Source organism: Sparus aurata, chromosome 17 (assembly GCF_900880675.1).
Source record: "Sparus aurata chromosome 17, fSpaAur1.1, whole genome shotgun sequence".
Taxonomy (NCBI): Eukaryota; Metazoa; Chordata; class Actinopteri; order Spariformes; family Sparidae; genus Sparus; species Sparus aurata.
The window spans coordinates 33,864,801-33,884,535 of NC_044203.1; the positions used below are offsets into that span (position 1 = coordinate 33,864,801).

At 43.9% G+C, this 19,735-nt stretch overlaps 1 protein-coding gene across 1 annotated transcript; it reads right to left on the minus strand.

The window, feature by feature from the left end:
- On the minus strand, nucleotides 1-15,987 carry ptpn23a (protein tyrosine phosphatase, non-receptor type 23, a). Its single transcript, XM_030392691.1, has 24 exons — nucleotides 15,904-15,987; nucleotides 13,898-13,972; nucleotides 13,447-13,574; nucleotides 12,721-12,797; nucleotides 12,222-12,271; nucleotides 12,004-12,135; nucleotides 11,838-11,918; nucleotides 11,609-11,740; nucleotides 11,429-11,476; nucleotides 10,576-10,632; nucleotides 10,411-10,469; nucleotides 10,209-10,288; nucleotides 9,170-9,284; nucleotides 8,598-8,663; nucleotides 8,183-8,328; nucleotides 7,429-7,746; nucleotides 7,062-7,216; nucleotides 6,625-6,956; nucleotides 3,775-6,322; nucleotides 3,228-3,412; nucleotides 2,998-3,102; nucleotides 2,572-2,710; nucleotides 2,085-2,198; nucleotides 1-1,393 (listed from the first exon to the last, which is right to left on the minus strand). The coding sequence occupies exons 1-24, from the start codon at nucleotides 15,985-15,987 to the stop codon at nucleotides 797-799; spliced, it is 5,823 nt and encodes a 1,940-aa protein (XP_030248551.1). The 3' UTR covers nucleotides 1-796.
- Nucleotides 15,988-19,735: the final 3,748 nt, after the last annotated feature.

The window sequence follows — 19,735 nt, forward strand, 5'->3', positions numbered from 1 at the left end:
TTGTCCGTCTACTGGATTTATTTGATATTTGTACAGTGATGAATGGTTAGTGAGACGATTTCCAGAAGGACTTTTTTGGAATAGTCTAATTTTTATTTAAGATATTTACAGTGTTACAGATGAAGAAAAATAATCAACTTGTTAAGACGTGCTGATTTGTATGCTGCTCCGTGTTGCCATGACGACTGAGCTATACGCACTGATTGAGTTGAAGGGGGGGTTTGTGTCTTTTTCAAAAATGGCTCCACCCGGCTCCTCCGTCCAGCCCGTGTCTCCATGCATCCGTTCATCCAGTCATTAAAACGATCGCGGAGCAGCCGAACACCATCACCCCCCCCTGTGATGCCTCGTGCAGGGGGTGGACCATGAAAGTGGAGTGCATGCTGGGATTAAATTCTTTTCCTTTTAGGCCCAGATCTGGTGCTGTTTGAAGTGTCGAACATCCATCAATCCATCACAGACGTAGAAAGAAAAGCAGCAAAGAGCGACAGAAGGAATCAAAGGAATACAGACGAGTGCATAGTGATCTGGTCCCAGAAGCCACCAGTGATGGAGAGAGAGAGAAGCGAGTGCGCGTTTGTGTTTCGGGCATCACGCCCCTAAAACAATGGAGATGCTCCTAAAGCTGAACCCCCTACCGTCTGCCACCAGGCACGTCTTGGTAATCAACACCGCTAAAATGTCCCACACTCAGGATTCAGTCTGTTTTCTTCTTAAAAGCAGGATTAGAAAGAGCTACAGGCCTTCGCTGACGCCTGGTGGTAAAGTGAGAGAAAGGCAGCGATATGTGTGACTCTCACTGCTTGTTGAGGCTCCAGAGGGGGTCCAGGCTACTGAGCGGGTCGTCACCTTCCTCCCCTCGAGTCCCGTGGAGACCCTGACCCTCCGCCGGCTGCAAGAAGCTCTGCTTGGTCACCCGCTGCTTGCCCTTCCCCCCTCCCTCCATGGAGAAGGCCTCGGGCGTCAGCGCGGCCAGCAGCTCCAGGGACGAAGGAGCCGGAGCGGAGGACGCAGGAGGCGGGCTGATGCTGGGCGGCTCCGCCTCTGGAACGGGCTGGTGGTTGTCTGCCGGCGGCGTGCAAGGCGAGAGAGCATCCAGGCCGTTGGGTGGAGGAGGAGAGTGGGTAGGGGAGGTGAGAGGCGGGCTGAAAGAGGAGGGCGGCTGGGGCTCTGTGGTGGTGCCGGGGTACTGAAGCGTCTGGACGTCACCAAGCGAGTCCAGGTCGGGTAAGATGCCGCCAACCTGATCCTCCAGGCCAAACTGGGCCTCCATGGATGGGTCTGTGGCGCTGGGCGGCCGGATACTGAGCTTGGCGATGGTGGCTTGGATGGAGCTGATAGGCATGTCGCCACCGAGGACGATGTCTTGCTGGGACTCCTGTCTCAGGTAAGGCTGCAGGGAGAAAGAGAGACAAGTTAAGGAAGAAACACTGAGGATAGAGTGTCTCTAACTACTGCTGCTGCTGCTGCGAAGCTCTACTGAAATGAAAAAGTACCTCATCTGACCAGAACTCGTAGAATTCCTTCAGAACAATCAGGCATGCAAGATTTAAGAAAATGAAACATTAAAACAATAATAAAATGATTGGAACTACCAGGGAACAATACTCCTTCTGACAGCAAACATTTTGACTAAAATATGACTAAATAATGTAACTATTAACTGTTTTCTCTTATTTCTGACTTAAGAACTGACGGAAATAAAGGTTTTGTGTTATGAGTGGATTTTTTTTTGTGTGTGTGAAACTGACAACTGACATTTTTTCACGCATTAAATTGAGCTATATTTCCATTTTTCACAGATTTCCTTTTCATGTGTGAAACTGACTGAATCGAAAGAATAATCCTGACATGAGGAAAAACATCTTACAGAAGAAAAATTAATAAAAAAAAAAACAATTTCCAGGAAAAAAAAAAATAGTCCTTTCACGTGTGAAAATACAATTCTCATAAATGTTTTGCCATGTTTGAAACCAAGAGAAAAATAAAATTTCTCAAGAATTTTTTTTTATGTAACCTGAAAGCAAATTCAACCATTCTACTATCTGGTGCACTTGAAAGGTGTTTTCAGACTGTCAAAGTACCTTTGTGGCTGCAGAGTTGGTGCTCTTGCTGCAGGTGGCGGTGGTGATGCCGTGTCTCTGAAGGACCTGCTCAGCGTGCTTCAACACCGCTTCATAGCAGAACTTCAGGTGGAGCTGGAGGCACAAAAGAGAATATTAAATAGAAACCTTTTTATGTGTAAAACGTATCTGACCATGCACCATTACCATCAGCACAAATCATAAAGTGGAGCTACAGCAGACACTGCAGTCACCTTATTAACAGTTATCCAGGACATCACTTTTTCTAAAACTGCTGTTCAGTGCAGTGCAGAAAAATTCAAAAGAAACCTTGTAAGCATAAAGGAAGTGATTAACTGGAACTTTTGTGAGCAGCAATGATTAAAAACCTTTGTATCAGCTATCAGCATCAAGAAAGTAATTTATGATCAAGGAGTGCTTGATGTCACGTTGAATAACATTTGGCTAATGAAGTCCTCAAAAGTTAAACACTTGAGATGTGTCTGACCTTCTCCTGCAGCATGTTCTTCCTCTGTTGTCTCATCTTCTTCACCAGCAGTGGAAGGTCTGGGATCCCGTTTCCTGCCTCCAGCTCCTGCAGTGCCGCGTACAGCAGACAGAAGGCGCCGGTGCGTCCCACACCCGAGCTGAGACGACAGGAAACAGACTGATTAACAACGCTAAAAAACGTTAAAATGACTGCAGAGAGGAATGATATCCACTGATGGACTGTGTATTTTCTTTATCTGCATGTATCTCAATTAAACACTGGTTTTCAGGTATTCGGGATGTTAAAAAAAATAAACACCAAACACTACTCAAACAACAACTACCAACCCACCCCTCATGAAGTCTAATGACAAAACAGCTTACAAAAAAAACAAAAACCAAACTACTTGGATTTATACTGTGAAAGATTTCAGCACACACTCACCTGCAGTGCACCACGACAGGTGTGTGTAAGGGCCTCTGGTGGAGGTAGTGTCCATGAACCTCCTGGATGTAGCGTAGCAGGTTGCTCTTGCTGTCAGGAAGACCCCTGAAGAGATACGAAGAAATCATGAGTCCTCAGACTGAAACACACTTAAATGACATTACCTCATCAAATAAAGGTTCTAATAATACATCTCAACATGTGTATTTAAAAAAAAAGAAGAGACTCACAGCTCCGGCCAGGAGGTGAACTGGAGATGGACAACAGTGCGTTTCAGGCTTTGGTCGCGGTACTGCAGACTGATCATGCGCTCCACGTGAGTCGGCGTGGTCTTCTGTGTGGTTAGGCTGAGTGTGATTGGTCCCTGAGAGAGCGGCTGGCCGCGCTCTGTTGGGAAGTAGCGCACAACCTTTCCCTGAGAGATTAAGAGGTCAAAGTTAAAAACACAGTTGGTGCAACAGAATAGGTGAGGTAATGACATTTAGAGAGGAGATCTGAGCTGTTGCCAAAAAGGGGGCTTTAAATTAAATACATCCTTGAAAAATGAAAAACATCTTTTCTACAAAGACTAGCTGACTATCTTTAAGTTCTTTTCACTGAAACAATAAACATGAAGGCTGGTCGTGTTACCTGACTGAAAACCTTTTTTTGTTTTGAAAAACTGTTAAGCTTCCTTAAAAACAGTTTCAAAGGTTAAATGTATATATCAACACATTTGAATTTTTGGTGTTTTAATCACTTCCATGAAAAAAATCAAGAGGAAAAAGAACTTAATACCTTTTCCAGCTCCTGCTCTGAAACCAGCATGACTATCAGTGACACCTTCTGCTCGTACACCATCAGCCAGAAGTCTGCAGCTGTGCCGGTGAGTGGCGCCTGTGTGGCAATAAGGCGTGGGCAGTATGGTGACAAGTCCTCCACATAGCTGGCGTTGATGTAGTCGTCTTTGCCTGACTGCAACACCACGCGGTTGAGGTCATAGGGCATGACATCCTGGTGACGGTTCTTCATGGTGTAGCAGCGGGCTATGGCAATCGAGAGCTGGCGAGCGTCCTTCTCCTGCTGGTCCTGAAGCTCTTTCCAGCGGGCGTCCAGAACAGACAGCCCACCCTCGCTCTCTGACGGGTGCTCCAGGGAATCTACCTGGGCTCTATAACGTTCCAATTGACCGTGAAGACGGGCAACACGCTCTGGAGCTTGGTAGGGATCACCCTGGATCAGGAGAACTGCCTGCGAGCTCTTCTTCCGACGCTCCCCATCCTGTGGGTCAGCTTTAGTGGGTTGGAGGACATTGGTGGGGGCTGTGGTGCCACCAGGTTGGCTCTCAGGGCTGGAAGAGAGGAGGTCATCTGTGCTCGAGTTCTGGCGCTGAAACAGCGACGTGGAGGGAGAGACAGCAGAGGGAGAGGGAAGAGTGGGTGGAGCTGTGCCGCCAGGGGTTGGGGTTGGTGTAGGTCTTTGCTGAGGGTTCAGACCCAAAGAGGAAGGACCTGGAGAGGGAGATGGGGAGGGGGAAGGCGAAGGGGAAGGAGGGACAGCGTTGGGTGGTTGAGCCACTGAAGGAGGTCCAGGAGAGGGTTGGACTATGTGCTGAGCAGGGGGAACGAGTGGACCATGTGGGCCAATGGCGGCGGGCTGCTGTGGGGCACTTGGAGGAACATTAGCTCCTGGAGCTGAAGGGTACATAGTGGGGGGCTGTTGATGGGTCATGGGGAGAGGAGCCTGAGGTTGTTGGGGAGCTGCAGGCTGGGGTGCCAGCGGCTGCTGAGGCATCATCGGAGCCCCTCCAGGGTAGCACAATCCACCAGAGTGAGGGGGCTGAGCTTGGGGTTGGCTGGGCATCTGCATGGGCTGCTGGGGCATATTTGGTAGAGGAGGCTGTCCAGGATGGGGGTGTAGTGCACTGGGGGGCATCTGTGGCATAGGACCCCTTGGCAAGTGGACCTGAGGACCTGGGACCATGTGAGGTTGTGAGGCAGGAGGCATCTGTGGGTGCAGGGTTGGGTGGATGGGGTGGCTGGTGGGAGGCATGTAGTTCTGTGAGCCTGGAGGCATTGGCTGACTTGTAGGGGGCATTTGTGCTCTGGGTCCACCTGGCATCTGCATGTGTGGGTGGGGCGGAAGCTGCTGAGCATTAGGAGGCATTGAGATTTGTTGCTGAGGGGGCAACATGTGTTGGTGAGGAAGTCGAGGGGGCATTTGTTGGTTAGGATGGGGCATTTGTTGGTTGGGATGGGGCATGTAGGGTTGAGATGCAGGAGGCGCTGGCTGAGAGGTCGGGGGCATTTGTGGATGTACAGTTTGTGGTGGTCTCGCCATGGAGCCTGGCATCATCTGAGGGTGCTGCTGGGGTACGTAGCCCTGTGGAGGCTGGTAGCCTTGGGGTATCTGAGGCCGGTGCTGATAGCCATTTTGTTGGTGTGGTTGCAGCTGGCCTGGGAACGCCTGCTGGTACTGGGGAGGAACACCAGGCTGAGGGGGCATGTATCCATGTGGATAGGCCTGTTGGGTCTGGAGAGGAGGGTGAGGGCCAACAGCCCTCGGTCCAGGCTGGTATCCCTGAGGCAGTGGTTGCCCAATGGGCTGAGGATACTGCTGCGGTTTCTGCTGCTGTGGTTGGGATGCAGGTGTTTGTGCCGGGCCATGAATGGGCATTCCTTGTTGGGGCATGAAATGGGGGTATGCCCCCATCTGTGGTAGAGTGTAGCCAGTTGAGGCTGCAGGAGGGACTGGGTGGTGTGGTGTTGGGGTGTAGCTGGGGATAGGGGCCTGGATGCTATCCACAGTGGTGGTCGAGGGCCGGACTGGGGCAGGGGCGACAGGCCTAGGTTGGGGGGCATGAGGAGGGGGTGGTCTATAACCTGGCACAGCTGCCTGGTTTGGCATTTGTGGAGGCATCTGTGGAGGCATTTGAGGGAGTGGTCCCCGCGGCAGAGGTCCGTGAGCTCCAAGACCCCCAGACATAGGAAACTGAGCTATCCTTGCCAGGAGCTCTGGTGGGGGAAGGTTGGCAGGGAAACGAGGAAGACCAGCAGCTTGAGCACCAGGCCAAGGCAGGGAGCTGCTGCCACCCAGGTTTGCAGTAGGCGGGATGAAGGCTTCAGGGCCTGGCAAATGAGCTGCGGAGGTGGGGAAGGAAGAAATGTCAGGGGGTAGGCTGCGGAGTTCCTCCGGTAGGTCTCCCCCCAAGGCCAAGATTGCTGCACTAAGCTGAGCCAACTCTGGGTCATCCAGGCTAGAGCAGGCAGAGTCGACATCTGATGCTTTTGGCTTCAAGGAGGGTTTAGCTGCTGTAGGCCGTGCTGGGGGCTTCTTCTGGGTCTCTCTGAGGAGACAAACAACAGAGAGCAGATTTTAAGGTTTTTTGTTTTAATTGTCCTTATGTTGTGGATGTTGACTGCACAATGTAATGGCTATAGAATAATGACACAATCGGTGAACACTCCAAATAGCAACAGGCTGAAAAAATGCTAAAGGTCCAAACATATGAACCAAAGTTCAGCGCCTCATAGTCACAGTAATGTACTGAAACTCAAAATTCAACATTTGTTGTATTTCAGATTTCTAACCTTCAAAAGTCTCATTTCTGATAACATCAACACATCACTGTTTCAATGTCGGCCTTACTTTTCTAGGACAGGCTTCCTCTCTTCAGCCCTCGTCTGACAAAGGGTCTTCGCTCTCTCCAGCAGACGCGATGCTTTGGCCTCCAGGTCCTCGTAGAACTCCTTCCCCTCCTGTGACTTCTTCATTAAGTCCTCGTAAGCTTCGTACGAGCCCACCAGTCCCTGCACAGTGCCGTTCCACTGCTGCTCAGTCTGGCTCAGGCCCTTGCGTACTGAGGCATACTGGACATTAGCCTCAGTCAGAGCCTTCAGGATGTTCTCCTGAGCTGCTAGGTTCTGGTCAATATACACCTTCACCTGCTCGTACTTCTTCAGCTGTTCCTCAAATATATGCTGGAAGGACACAGGTTGGTCAAAGGTCTCATTTAATGCTGAAATGATATGGTTTGTGCTAACTAGAGTTCAATAAAGCCTCTGTATTATACTTCAGCCACATACCTTCATGTCTGCCCTCTCTGTGGTGACGAGGGTGGAGGTGATGTCATCCTGCTGGATGAGGTCGCGGAGCTGTTTTTCCAAAGAGCCTCTCTGTTCCCTCATTTCCTGCACTTTCCCCAGTATCCGCTTCATACACTGCAGCCCTGCTACCTCCTCTACATACATATAAACACACAGAGTTACATTCACAAATCAGTCACATTTTTATTGTTTTTAGAAACAACTCCATAAATGTGAATATTTTTTGTGTTTTTCCCCTCTGACAATAAACAGAATATCATTAAGTTGTGGACAAAACAAGACGTTTGACGATGTCATATTTTTTCTTCTTATGTACACAAACCCTCACCATGAAACAAACTCTCACCTTCATTGAGTTGGGGCCGGGGCAGGGCCTCTTTCAAGCTTTCCAGTGGCCCCCCGAGCAGACGAAGGTTGCTGATGTGAAGGTTCATGGCCCGGTGGAGCTCCGTGTTGGTGAAACTTGCTTTCTCATGGGCCTCCATGTACTTCTCCAGGTCCCGGCGGATCTCCGCCAGAGCCTGGGCCTGCGCCGCTGTGTGCAGCTCGCCTGCAGCAGGGCCGCCGGCCTCCAGGAGGGATCGCTCGCCAGCCTCGTCTGCCTCCAGCACGTCTCTGATCTCTCTCAGTGACGACTCCACGTCAGTGAAGACACCCGACAGCCCTTCAGAACCAAGGAACGATGTGACATGCATTATTTACACTGAAGCACACAGTGAGGTGCCAAACAAACATAAAAGTTAAACAAAAAAACAAAACTTGTCTGGGAAAGAAACTGTGCACAGTATGTGTGTAGACATGAAGGAACTCACTAACACATCTAAAAAGCTGCAAGAGGAGTTCATTTGGGTTCATACAATGTTTGAAACTGGTTTTAGTTTTGTGAAATTAAATGTTATCTGTATCTCAGGCTCATCACCAACAATGAAACATGCATGCATTATATTCTTCTTAGTTAAAATTAACAGACATGTAAACATTATTACCACATGGAAGTATTCTTAAGATTCATGTTATTGTCATAAAAGATGTGACGTTAAATTAATTCTCAGAATCATGCGTGTGTGTGCGCGCGTGTGTGTGTGTGTGTTGCCACTGACCCTGCATAGACTGGATGAGGCTCTTGACGGTGTCCGGTCGGACACTGAGAGCAGCACACTTCTCCATCAGGACCGGAGGGATGTGGCTGTACATGTCCAGGTTGTCCACAGACTCCGGCTCCAAGCCCAGAGAGTCCATGAACTGCCTGCAGGAAGAGACAAGACCAGTCAGCTCGCAGTGGCCTTTCAGTTCATTTCTATTACTTTTATTTAATTGAATCTATTTAAGGACGATGGGGTCTTGTGATTTAGTTTGAATTGAGTATATATAAACATTGCACACAAGGAGTTACTCAATCATATTATAGAGTTGACTGCACATATTACACATTAACATACATGTGCATTTTTTTGCTCGATCCTGAACATTTTCTTTAGCTAATATTTTTGCACTCACACAGACCTGTGTACTCACTCTAGTGTTTCATTCTTGCTCTCAATCTTGACCATGATGTCCCTCAGCAGTTTGGCTTTCTCCTCACTGAAAAAAACATAAGCATAAATACAGACGTGAAAACAAAGTATAAGGATTCCCACACCTTCTTGATCATCCAATTCAATGGCTTTTCAAGCACTTTCCAGGCACATTTCTCTCAAATTTAAAGGCTTATTTCTGTTACAACACTGACATTTTTCATAATGAGAACTAGCAGCTCACAGACAACAATCAAAGGCTTGGATGTGTGCTGTGTTAGAGTACAGGACACACAAGCCTTTATTTACAAACTGTAACTTAAAAAAATGTATTTGAGAAATAAAAAAATCTATTTAATACTCTCGCACAAAACATCTAAATACAAGCCTTTTCAATGAACCAGGGATGTTTATGTCCATTTTCAAAAAATGTCAACGCCTTTGTTTTTCCCCTCAAATTCACAAACCTTAAAGGATTTCAAGGACCCTTGGGAACCCTGATGCATGAAAGCATGACTTAACATGCTACTTTTCTCTCCTTTTGTAATGTGAACTTCCACTGAAGATGCCTACCTGTACAGTGAAGAAGCCTCATGTGCAGCCATTGGCACCAACTTGGCAAACAGGTCTGGTCCAGTAACACTGGGGTCTGTGGGGTTCACTGGTAGAGCTTTCACCAGTGGGGCACCTTTAAGGGCAGAGAGGAGCTGGTTTTACTGGGATAGAAACACATAAGCTTGATTTTATGAATATAAGATCTACAGGAGAGGAAAGATCAAAATCAAAAGAGACGCAACCCAGAGATATTGTGTTTACTGTGTAAAGAAAAACGAAAATATTCACATTTAACAAGCTAGGATCAGAGAATTTTTACTTTTTTCTCTTAAATAATTACTCAAAGAGTAACTTGATAATCAAAGTAGGTGGAAATTATTCAATTGTGACACCTTATCGATTAATTGTTGCAGCTCTATTGTATTACACTGAATTTTGAGGGGATTTCGACTTTTTTCGGACAAAACAAGTAATCTGATTATATTAACTGGGGTTGAAATTGCAACGGGCATTTGTCATAATTTTCACTTAGCACAATTCATATATCAAATAATTGGTGGATTAGTCATTGATGCAAATAAATCTTCCTATACTGAATTTTTTTTTTAATTTATTCTAAATCCCATTCCAAAATGAAGACAAATATGACCTCAAAAAGGACCTAACCCAGAATTGAATACTACCAAATTATAAAACCTGTTACCAAACCGATTAACTCACTAATCTGAGATTTGACTGGTATTATTGTTTATTAACTGTGGCTGCAAATACATAAATGTGGCCACAGCTGAAGACAGAGCAGGACGGCCCTGATAAACAAAAACTGCATCCAAGTCACACCAGGCACACAATAAATATAAAGTTCAACAGGATGTCATCATAAACTGACACAACCAGTTAAACACAGTGAATGACACGAAACAGGTTATTCGTATCACTCTGCAGATATACATGTAACAAAATCCATCTATATGCAAATGCAGCTTTGCGTGCACACAGTGATAAAGGCACTGAGCGAATCCAGCACACTGAACACGCTGCAGCTTCTTCCTGTTACCTTTCACTGAGGCCAGAGTCTCCAGAGAAGGAACCGTCTCATGGTAGATGAAGTCGTTGTCCTTTTTGGCTGAATTAAACCTGAAGGTGAAAGTTTAAAGACAACATTTAACATATTGCTAAAACAGAGTTTGATCAAAAGTAATAAAGCGGTGAAACCACATGAATATATCAAAACGGTGGCACAAGAACCAATTACTCACTTTCCCCCGATAACGTCCATGGTGAATCTCAACGCCTCTTGCACACTGTCAGGTTGACCCTGGTTGATCCAAGACAAGACAAGGATAGTTTGATATTGTCAAACCATGTGAGCACACAGCAGGACAGGTTACAGTGACACTTAAATGATAATATTATGCGTCTACCTTGGCCAGCTTGATGGCTTCACTTAGCTTGTCCAAAGAGCTCTGCAGATACGCCAACTGTTAGGAAAGAGAACATTAAAGTTAGCAGCAGTAAGAATTACAATATTTGAGACATTTAGCAGAAGAAAACACAGCTTACTATGACTGCAACAGAGGTTTTTGTCAGTAGTATGACCCAAAACATCTGACGTGAATCCATCTTTTACGTAAAAACTAAAGCAAAAAAAAAAAATCTGTCAAAAGATATTAATTGTTACAATGACCCTGAAACACTGAAGAGTTCGAGCTCTTCAGAAATCACAACAGGCCTTTTACTTCTATATCAGCAACCTCTTGTGTCTGCTGTTCGCCGGGCAGGAGGTTGAACAAGCTAATGTCATTTTCTCCCTGAATTGAGTCTATGAGGTAAATTAGAGCTGCCAACATACCGCGTTCCACTGCGTTTATCATGTTAGGTTTTAGATTTAAAGTGGTTCAGTTTTGGCCACTTTAAAAGGGAGTTGAATGAATAAGACAAGACTTTGTGTTATGACTAAATGCAGAACTATGACACTCCCATCAGCTTCAGCTCTTCTTTTTGTTAAATGGCTATATGAGGTAGAGACATTTCAAAATGCTTTATGATTCACTTCATGTTTGAGCAGACTGAGAGATGTTATTATACATTGGCTTCTAAAAGCAATCCTGGATTTATTGATATTTTATTCAGACAACTGCCATAAAAACGTAGAGCTTTCTCTCAGTTTTTACCATTTTACAACATTAAAATTAATTGATGAATCCTGCACAGCACTCTGACAGTGGGTGGGAAGAAAACTCTACATTCTGCAACAACTGTGAAATCTGGTCCTACCCGCTCTCCGTACTTCTGCTGCTCCTCGGCCTGTTTTCCCATGTGAAGCTGTAAAGAGAAAAAAATAACAGACACACACTGAGTAATCAACTGTCAACACGACTGCATGTTCATACAGGCATTATGTTATCCCCACCACACACACCTATAATCACTCTCACTCCTTCTTAGTACACTCACATGTGCAATAGCAGCAAAGTAGTAGATCTTCATCTGAACCAGTTTCTTCCAGTCTTTCTGAATCTTCCCCAGCATAGACGCCGTCTCGGAGTTCTCCAGAGCCCTGCAGGCCTCTTTGTAGTAATCCACCACCTGCAGCACCACAGCCAGTCATCAACCTTTAATATTTGAATTATTGATTGTTATGATACAGTTAAATATAAGTAATAATCAATAGGAGGATGTTAACCTGAGCGCTGATGCGAGCAACAAGAAAACTCTTCCGGTTGTCCAGCATGGATTTCTCCAGGAGACACTCCTGAGCCTGACCCTGAGAGGAACACACAAGCTGATGAGACATTTTTCTACATGTGTGTGTGTCTGTGTTTTTATGTATTTTCATGTGTGTGACCTACCAGCATGAGGTTGATGTTGAGATTAAGGATCTGGTGGCTCATGTCGACGCTGAAGTTGTGGCTGAAATGGTCCCTCAGGTAGGAGAAAGCCCCCGCCGAGCACTGGAAGTGTGTGCACGACACCTTCATCCCCTGGACGCAGAGCCGAGGGTCAGTGGGATTGTGTGTGCGTACATGTTTACGATTGTTCTGTGTGTGTGTGTGTCACTGTGTCTTACCTCCTCGGACACCCTGTTATCCATGGCCCCCAACATAGAGTGCAAGGCCCCTACGGAGAAACCAACGACAGGTTCAGTGAGGTGAGCAGGTTTTTGCTTTTCACATAGAGAGGAAGTCAGAAATCCAGCAGAACTGCTCGTACAAAGAATAACTCTGTCTGTAAATGTGCTGCAGGCGTTTCACCCTCTTCAGTCTTCTTCCCTTCTCCATTCACCTTGGAAGGAGAACTTGTGCCAGAAATCTTCAGTCTGCTTTGCACATTTAGAAAGCACTGGCCAGTGTGGCATACAGCTTGACTATGATCTACACTTCTCTGCAGTATTCCTGTGAGCGACAAGCTTACTTGTTTAAGAAACATTTTTTTTCTTTTAACACCCAAAAAATGTCATAGTCCGACTCTGAACGGTCTCATTTTATCAGTCAGTCTTTCTACAAGGTTTCTGCACAAGTAAATGAGTTGGTCTCTGACTCTAAATTGCTCAACATGACTTAACTCACCAAGATTGTAGAGGATGCAGGCCTGCTCATAGCTGATGTCGTCATGGGTGACCGTTTTTCCAGAGAAGATTTCAGTCCTTTGCGCAAACAAAGATAAAAAAGAAAGTGTGAATTACAAAGTACACGACCAAAATACAGTAGGGACGAGTGTGTATACACATATATATATCTGATGTGACTTTGTGAACAGTATGATATATAATGAGATATACATTCAGAAGATTGTATCGCATCAACATGAGACATTCTGGTACTAAACTACATGTAATGTGCTGAAAAATGTTTTTTTTAAAAAGGTTTTAAATTAATTCCATTAGCTTCTCGTTGCTGCAATAAAGTAGGAGGTTCACTCATATTAGTGCAGGACAATATCAAAAAAAAATAATAAGATAATATACAATGTTAAGTATCATTTTGACATAATTCTGTAAAATTGGAGGAAACAAAGAGGAAGAAATGATCATATAATTCAGTCATCTACAACAAAACCATTAATGAAAAACGACCCTGAAGCAGCTTTTACAGGCGGGCATCATTAAATAACTGTTATGTGAAACGTTCATATTATTTTGTCCACTCCTGTACAAACTAAACTGCAGCAAGAGTAACACTAAAATTAGCTTCAGATCTGTAACATTCAGGCCAAAAACAGTCCAGATCGCAGGAGGATGTGTGTGTATGAATACTCAGCACTGCTTCCATTTAGCTCTGCATGTGTGTCATTACCATGAGATGGGTACAGAGGCTTCCTGGCTCGTTCCCATGGGCACTCGGCTCTGGAGGTAGTGCAGCTGGCCGAAGTACTTCCTCAGCGTGCTGCATCCCTCGAAATCCCTCGTCACGTTCACCGCACTCTGCGAAACAAATACACCGTGTTTCTTTCGTGCTTAATTAGCTGTTCTCTACCTCTGCAGCCACAGAATCATTAGTTCTGTGCGCACACTGTGACGATTATAACGACCTAACTCAACATAACAATCTGTTAGTACCAGGTAGCATCGCATTTAAATGGACAGTTCGCCCCAAAAACAAAAGTACATAGTTGTAATGCCTGTAGTGATATTTTTCCATCTAGACTGGTTTTGGTGTTTGGTGTGGGGTTCTGACAGACGGGTCAGAGCCACAGAGATCAGAAATTGATTCTGCTGCGTCTGGAGATGTTTCACACGGTACCCACCTGCCGCAGCGTCTCCAGTTTCTTCAGCTGTTCGTTGTAGTTGTCCGGATTCTCTCCATAATTCTTCAAGATGAACTAGAGGAGAAGAGACACACAGATAAAAAGCAGATAAACATGAAATATTTTAAGATGTTTTTAAAAAAAATATCTATACTGGACTGATGTGTTTGTTAGCCTTGGCTTTAACAAGAGAGTTTAAACTGTAGTTCCGAATCAATCAGCTAATCTTTGGCCCTGAGCAAAAGCCGAGAGTTTAAACTCCCATCATGCTTTGCCAAGACTTTCTGAGTCCCCGTGAGCCATCGTAATAAGCAGCAAGCTACTTAAAGTCCGGTCAGGAGGTGACCTACACTGCAGACATAATCATTCTTTTCCTTAAGTTTCAGCTTCTGTTTATAATGAAATCATGGCTGCGCGAACGTCGCAGGGCTGCTGGAAAGACGCACAATGACACAGCAACCAGACAGGCAGGCATTGTGCTGATTGTGCACTAATCTCCCTATTGTCCTCCGTAAACAGAAGGAATGGTAGCTAATTTAGATGTAGTCCTAAACGACACACTGAGAAACACGAATTTAGGAATAAGAAAACACAACATTAATCTGTCATATTTTAGTGAGACTTGTTCCAAAATGAGATCTAGCTTTAAAACTGGCTTTAAAAAATGCTTAAAAAAGGAAATATGTTACTTTACTTGTGTCAGAAAGATACTGTAACAGGTGCACCTTTCTTGCTGTGGAGGTGGCTAATTACAGAGTGACATGTGGATTAAATATATAGTCTCGATGCTTGATGACTAGCATTTTTACATGGCGGTGTTGAAGCAGGAAGTCCATTGGAGGATATCTAACAGGAGTATTACCGAAAGGAATTATAGTGACCCAACAGGGCAAAGGTCTTTTAATTTATCTATATCAGGAAGGTGCTGGAAAAATGTGTCATCAGACAAAGACGACGTGAAGTAAATCTCAAGAAGCCTTTGAGCGATTGGAATTTTCCTAAATCTTGTAAATGTCAGACACGCAAGCATGGAAATAGGATGAACTTTACAGTGTTGTAATGCCAGTTAGAACAGAAATCCATTATGTGTACTTGTGTTTTAAAATCATACTTGGAAGAGCTCTGACCACATGTCAGATTGTCATCGTAACATCAAAACAAAGCTTTTATGTCAGAGCCAAGACCAAACAAACGGAACAACATCTCCTCTCAGGACAGATCTGACAGCACAGCATGAAGAGCCATGACATCTAAACATCTTCATCATCCAAAATTATGTATATAACGTATTTATATACGGTTGTGTACATTTGTAAACACATGTACATGAACTGTACAAAAGGAAATGTGGTAACAAAAACAACTTTACTTATATCAGAAGGATATTTTAACAGATGCAACTTGTTTACTCCTTTTTACTCTTTCCCTGTGGATGTGGCTAACTCTAATCTTTGGATTAAATATACAGTCTCAATGTTCGTTGATAGATTGTTGTTGTTGTTTTGATTGATATTTTCTCCTCTGGCAGGGATCCTACATTGATGTGGAACTTGCTGCAGCCAGGTGCATGTGACAATGAGATCACTTATTATGATGTTAATGTCGTCAGTGTGACTGGGCCGTAAGGAGCCAGGCTCGTTATTTTAGCTATGTGTATCTCTGCCTCTACCGCGAACAACTGTTTTGTTATTCAAAGTAGTTAGCCGGTTACAGGAGAGCTAATTATGAACTTCGACTTGAGCTGCTAGCTTATTATTAGCTAGCATGAGGCTATCGTTAGCAAACAATAGGCGGTGGTCAAGGGGGGTTTGCCAGGATGAGACCTTAGCTAGCTGGCCAGCTACCCGTTCTGGAAAATTCTCTTCTTCTCGACAGACAGTGGCAGTAACTGTGAGTTTGGACGGCGGCTAACGTTAGCTTCTTGACTGGGTTATCCAGTCGTCCGTAATCCTTGTTTAGTTGACTTTCGACCTCAGCCCTGTTGCTCCATTCCCCACCCAGCTCACCTGCCTGACGGCCGGGCTGAACTGGAACTCCCCAGCCTCCTTCAGATCCAGCCAGATCATCGGCATCCGGGGGACCGCCTCCATCGCGGCCGACTCTACAGCCGACTGTCAGCCGCTACGATGTCAAACCCACGTCGGTAGTTTTGTGGACGTTAACGGTTTTCCAAAAGATAGCTCTCCTCCAAACAACTGTGTCATGTATCCATTTACACTTCGACCGGAAGCTGGAGAAGCACGTGACGCCAGCTCCAAATACGTGTCGCGGGGGTTTGTGGGAAATGTAGTTAATGGGCGTAACCTGAATTATTTCCTTTTGTCAGTTTACCAATTGTTTTTCTCTAAAAAAAACAACTTCACTGGCACAATTGAGGGGAAAAAACAACAATCTAAATGTATTTCTTAAATCAAATTATTAAAGGTTATTTTCTTTTTTCTGATAAATGCACCACCACATCAAAGCTTCTTTATAAAATCCTCTACAGTTAATATTGTAACAGAGGATGCAGATTGCTACTACTGTAATTTTTTGTTTACTTTTTTTCCTCATTTTTATTCTGATTTTATGAAGATATCGCAGAGTATTACTTTAAAATTGTGTTCTTTGATTGGGCCTGCTCTTGGCAAACTCACCAATGAACAGTTTTTAATTAACACTAACTTTACTAAGGAAAAATCGTGTATTCAAAACGTTTGAATAAATTCAAGTTCACTAAAACCCGCAGAGCTGAAACCGGATTTTACTTACAAAATAAAAGCGTCAAATTATTACTACAAATTATTCACATCACGAACCTTTATTATTTCCTATCCTGACACTAGAAAATATCCAGTGGACAGGTTTAGAAACCAAAAGTATTATTGTTACTTAAAGCACAGGCTTATGAAGAAATGATGTACTGTATATGTCTATGGTTGTAACTTGCACATTATTTTTTTAACTTGTTTTCTCAGTTCATCCGATCATTGCGGAACGGACGTTGCATTCAGGTGCGCTCTCTGACAATGGGAGAGTCAAACCTGGGGGACGGTATCAAGCATGCGCCACCTACTGGACATTAGAATCGATGCACTTTCCTTTATTGGTGCAATTAAGGCCGCTCTCCTGTCAGAACCATGTGACAGTCCCAACTCAAACATAATGTGATAGAATATTAGAAACATTCTCTTATTTATGACTGATCAGAATATTACGTCACTGACCTCCTCATGCAATTCCCAGGGATCGGGATTGAGTCAGAATCAGAATTCCTTTATTGGTCCTGCAAACGGGGATATCTGTGTGTCACAGCAGCCTAAGGACAGTTCAATTTAACAATAAACAATAATAATAGTACAGAATAAACAGTATCACCCCCATGAAATCATCATTTACATTTCATTTAATTACTTTTATGGTAAACGTACAGAACAGAAATCAATAACACTTGAGCTGAGGTGTCCAAATTATCTGAATTCACCCGAAGTAATGTAACTTAATTACTTTCTGTTACTTTGGGATTAATAACAGATAAAAACCAGAGAAATGAAATATCAATTAAAAAATTGCACTTTTTAAAGCTATTAACAATTGTTCATCTGTGTTGATCAAATTGATATTTGCCTTATTTTCACTTTACCCTCTATTGAGAAGACAGAATACAAGATGCAGCCAAGGACCCCAGGCTGGGACTCCAACCGAGAGCAAGGACAAACCCTCAATGAGTGGGAACCTGTATCTCCACCATCTGAGCTAAACAGCATTTCATGATAACTGGACTCTCAGGTTGGATCGTCGGAAGCCACGCAAAATAAGTAACGCCCCCAGATTTTCTGACGTATCCAGGTGATGCGTGCCAAAAGGGGCGGCCTCGCTCGTTTCCCGCGCGAAGTTAATGCATTTCCCTCCAAAACTGTAGATGCTTTTATTAATGCTGAGGGATCATCACTCTGGTCTTTCTCTGAGGACACGAACACGGTCAGTAAACTGCTCTGTACGAATCTGCTTTATGTGTACAGTTACCTGCTCAGTACAGGTGTATTTATGTCTTTGTGGGAGGTGTACAGATCAGTTATTACTTCTTGAGCTCAGGTAATAAGGCCAGGTGATGTTCCTTCATCTATCAGTGAGCTCCACATGCGTTGTGTAAACCGCATAAGTTCTACATATGTGCCGGTTAAAAGGGAGCCAGCCTCCCTCTCATGTCGGTGAGATTTGTTTTTGCCTTAAATGTTTCTGAAATAACTCTAAACACGCAACTGAAGACGTCTCATTTTACTGTTAGGTGTTGAGGTAAATTCGGCTGGAACATAATCCTCCAACAACATCAATTAAATCCGCCACGGACGTTATGTTATGCTCGGTGCACCAAACCTCCATTGTGATTTTGGCCGTTTTTTCTCTGCAGTGTTTATAACATGAATAATGCACATTTATTTAAACGTTGGTCACTTTCTCAAAACACATTAGTAGTTTTGGTAAAATCGGCATGAAACTTCTTTAAATATATGTATTCTTTAGAACGCCATGAAAGCCGGTTAGCTAACGTTTGCTGGTCTGTTTAAGTGAGTGGTTATGTTATGCTATGTTAGCTAGCTGACTTTAAAGTTGTTGGAGATGCACTGCAAGGTGTGGGAAACAGTTACCAGCGGCTCAGCTGCTTTATTACCGGGTAACTTAAGGACACATGAACCCAGTACTGACACTATAACGAGCTCATAAAGACGTCTGAGTCATTTTATCGTCGTGTTTTTACAGACAGGTTTACATGTTAGCTAACGTGTGTGTCTGTTGGAGAGCGTTAGCATGACGCCATTATCGTGCTGTGTAATGTTAACTTGTTAATACTATACTACTATATCGGAGTACAGCACAGTTAGCTAACAGGCTCCATGTGTTGTGTTTGATAATGTCTTAGTATGTTAGTATGTCAGCATCTAGAAGGTCATTTTGAGCAGCGAAAGTAGTTTATACACACAATATGCAGCCTCATTGTAGCTGCACAGAATGTATTTAGTGTGTTTGTCTCAGTTCTGGTTTAACGGGCTGTTTAAATCACTGCACTGACTCCATGTCTGTCAAAAGATAGACTTTAAAATCATATTACCCATCTATAAAACACTAAATGTTCTCAGGATTTAATACATTTGGTTTACTTTTGGTTTACCTTTAAAAACACATTTATTAAATCAGATTATAGCAGATTTTATAGTGCAGAGTGATGTGAGACTCCTGAAGTGATGTCATGCACATGGTTACAGACTGCTATATCATTCTTTATTATGAAATTATAATCCTGTAAGAAATCCCCTTTTTGCCAGATGTGTCTGTAATCTGATTACATCTTCTTTTTTACTACTATAATCAGAGTATATATATGCAAACACACACACATATGCATGTAGTCATCATGTTATATTAAAGTACTTCCTCCTCTCTCCAGGTGAACAGTGGGACGTGTCTTCAGCTTCAGGTGGAACAGCTCTGACCTGTATGATGATCAGACCTGGAGAGGAGAGACACCTGGTCCAGCCAGGTCAGTGCAGTGGAGGTGCAAAAATTAAAGGCAGAAAGTGTGAGATTTGTCAGTTGCTGTTCATTAATACTCTAGGATCAGTAAATGATTCTAGAGGGTAGTCGAGTCTCATTCACAGGTCGTTGAATACCGACAGTTTGGGTTGGTAGAAGCCACTATAGTGTCTCTGTTGGGACACTACTCTTTAAATTTAGTGGTATTTTACATGTTTTTTGTTTACTGAGAGGGAATATAAACAGCCTGTCTGTTCAGAACGCCTGCATTTATTTGATCTCATTTATATATAATATAAATGATATAATTCTATTTTATTTAACACG

Excerpts from the sequence above, each read along its gene's own strand:
- ptpn23a (XM_030392691.1), bottom strand. The coding sequence starts at position 15,987 with ATGGAGGCGGTCCCCCGGATGCCGATGATCTGGCTGGATCTGAAGGAG. Across the intron at positions 10,470-10,575 it reads AAGCCATCAAGCTGGCCAAG|GGTCAACCTGACAGTGTGCA; the intron begins GTAGACGCATAA and ends TGGATCAACCAG. Across the intron at positions 3,103-3,227 it reads TTCACCTCCTGGCCGGAGCT|GGGTCTTCCTGACAGCAAGA; the intron begins GTGAGTCTCTTC and ends GTATCTCTTCAG.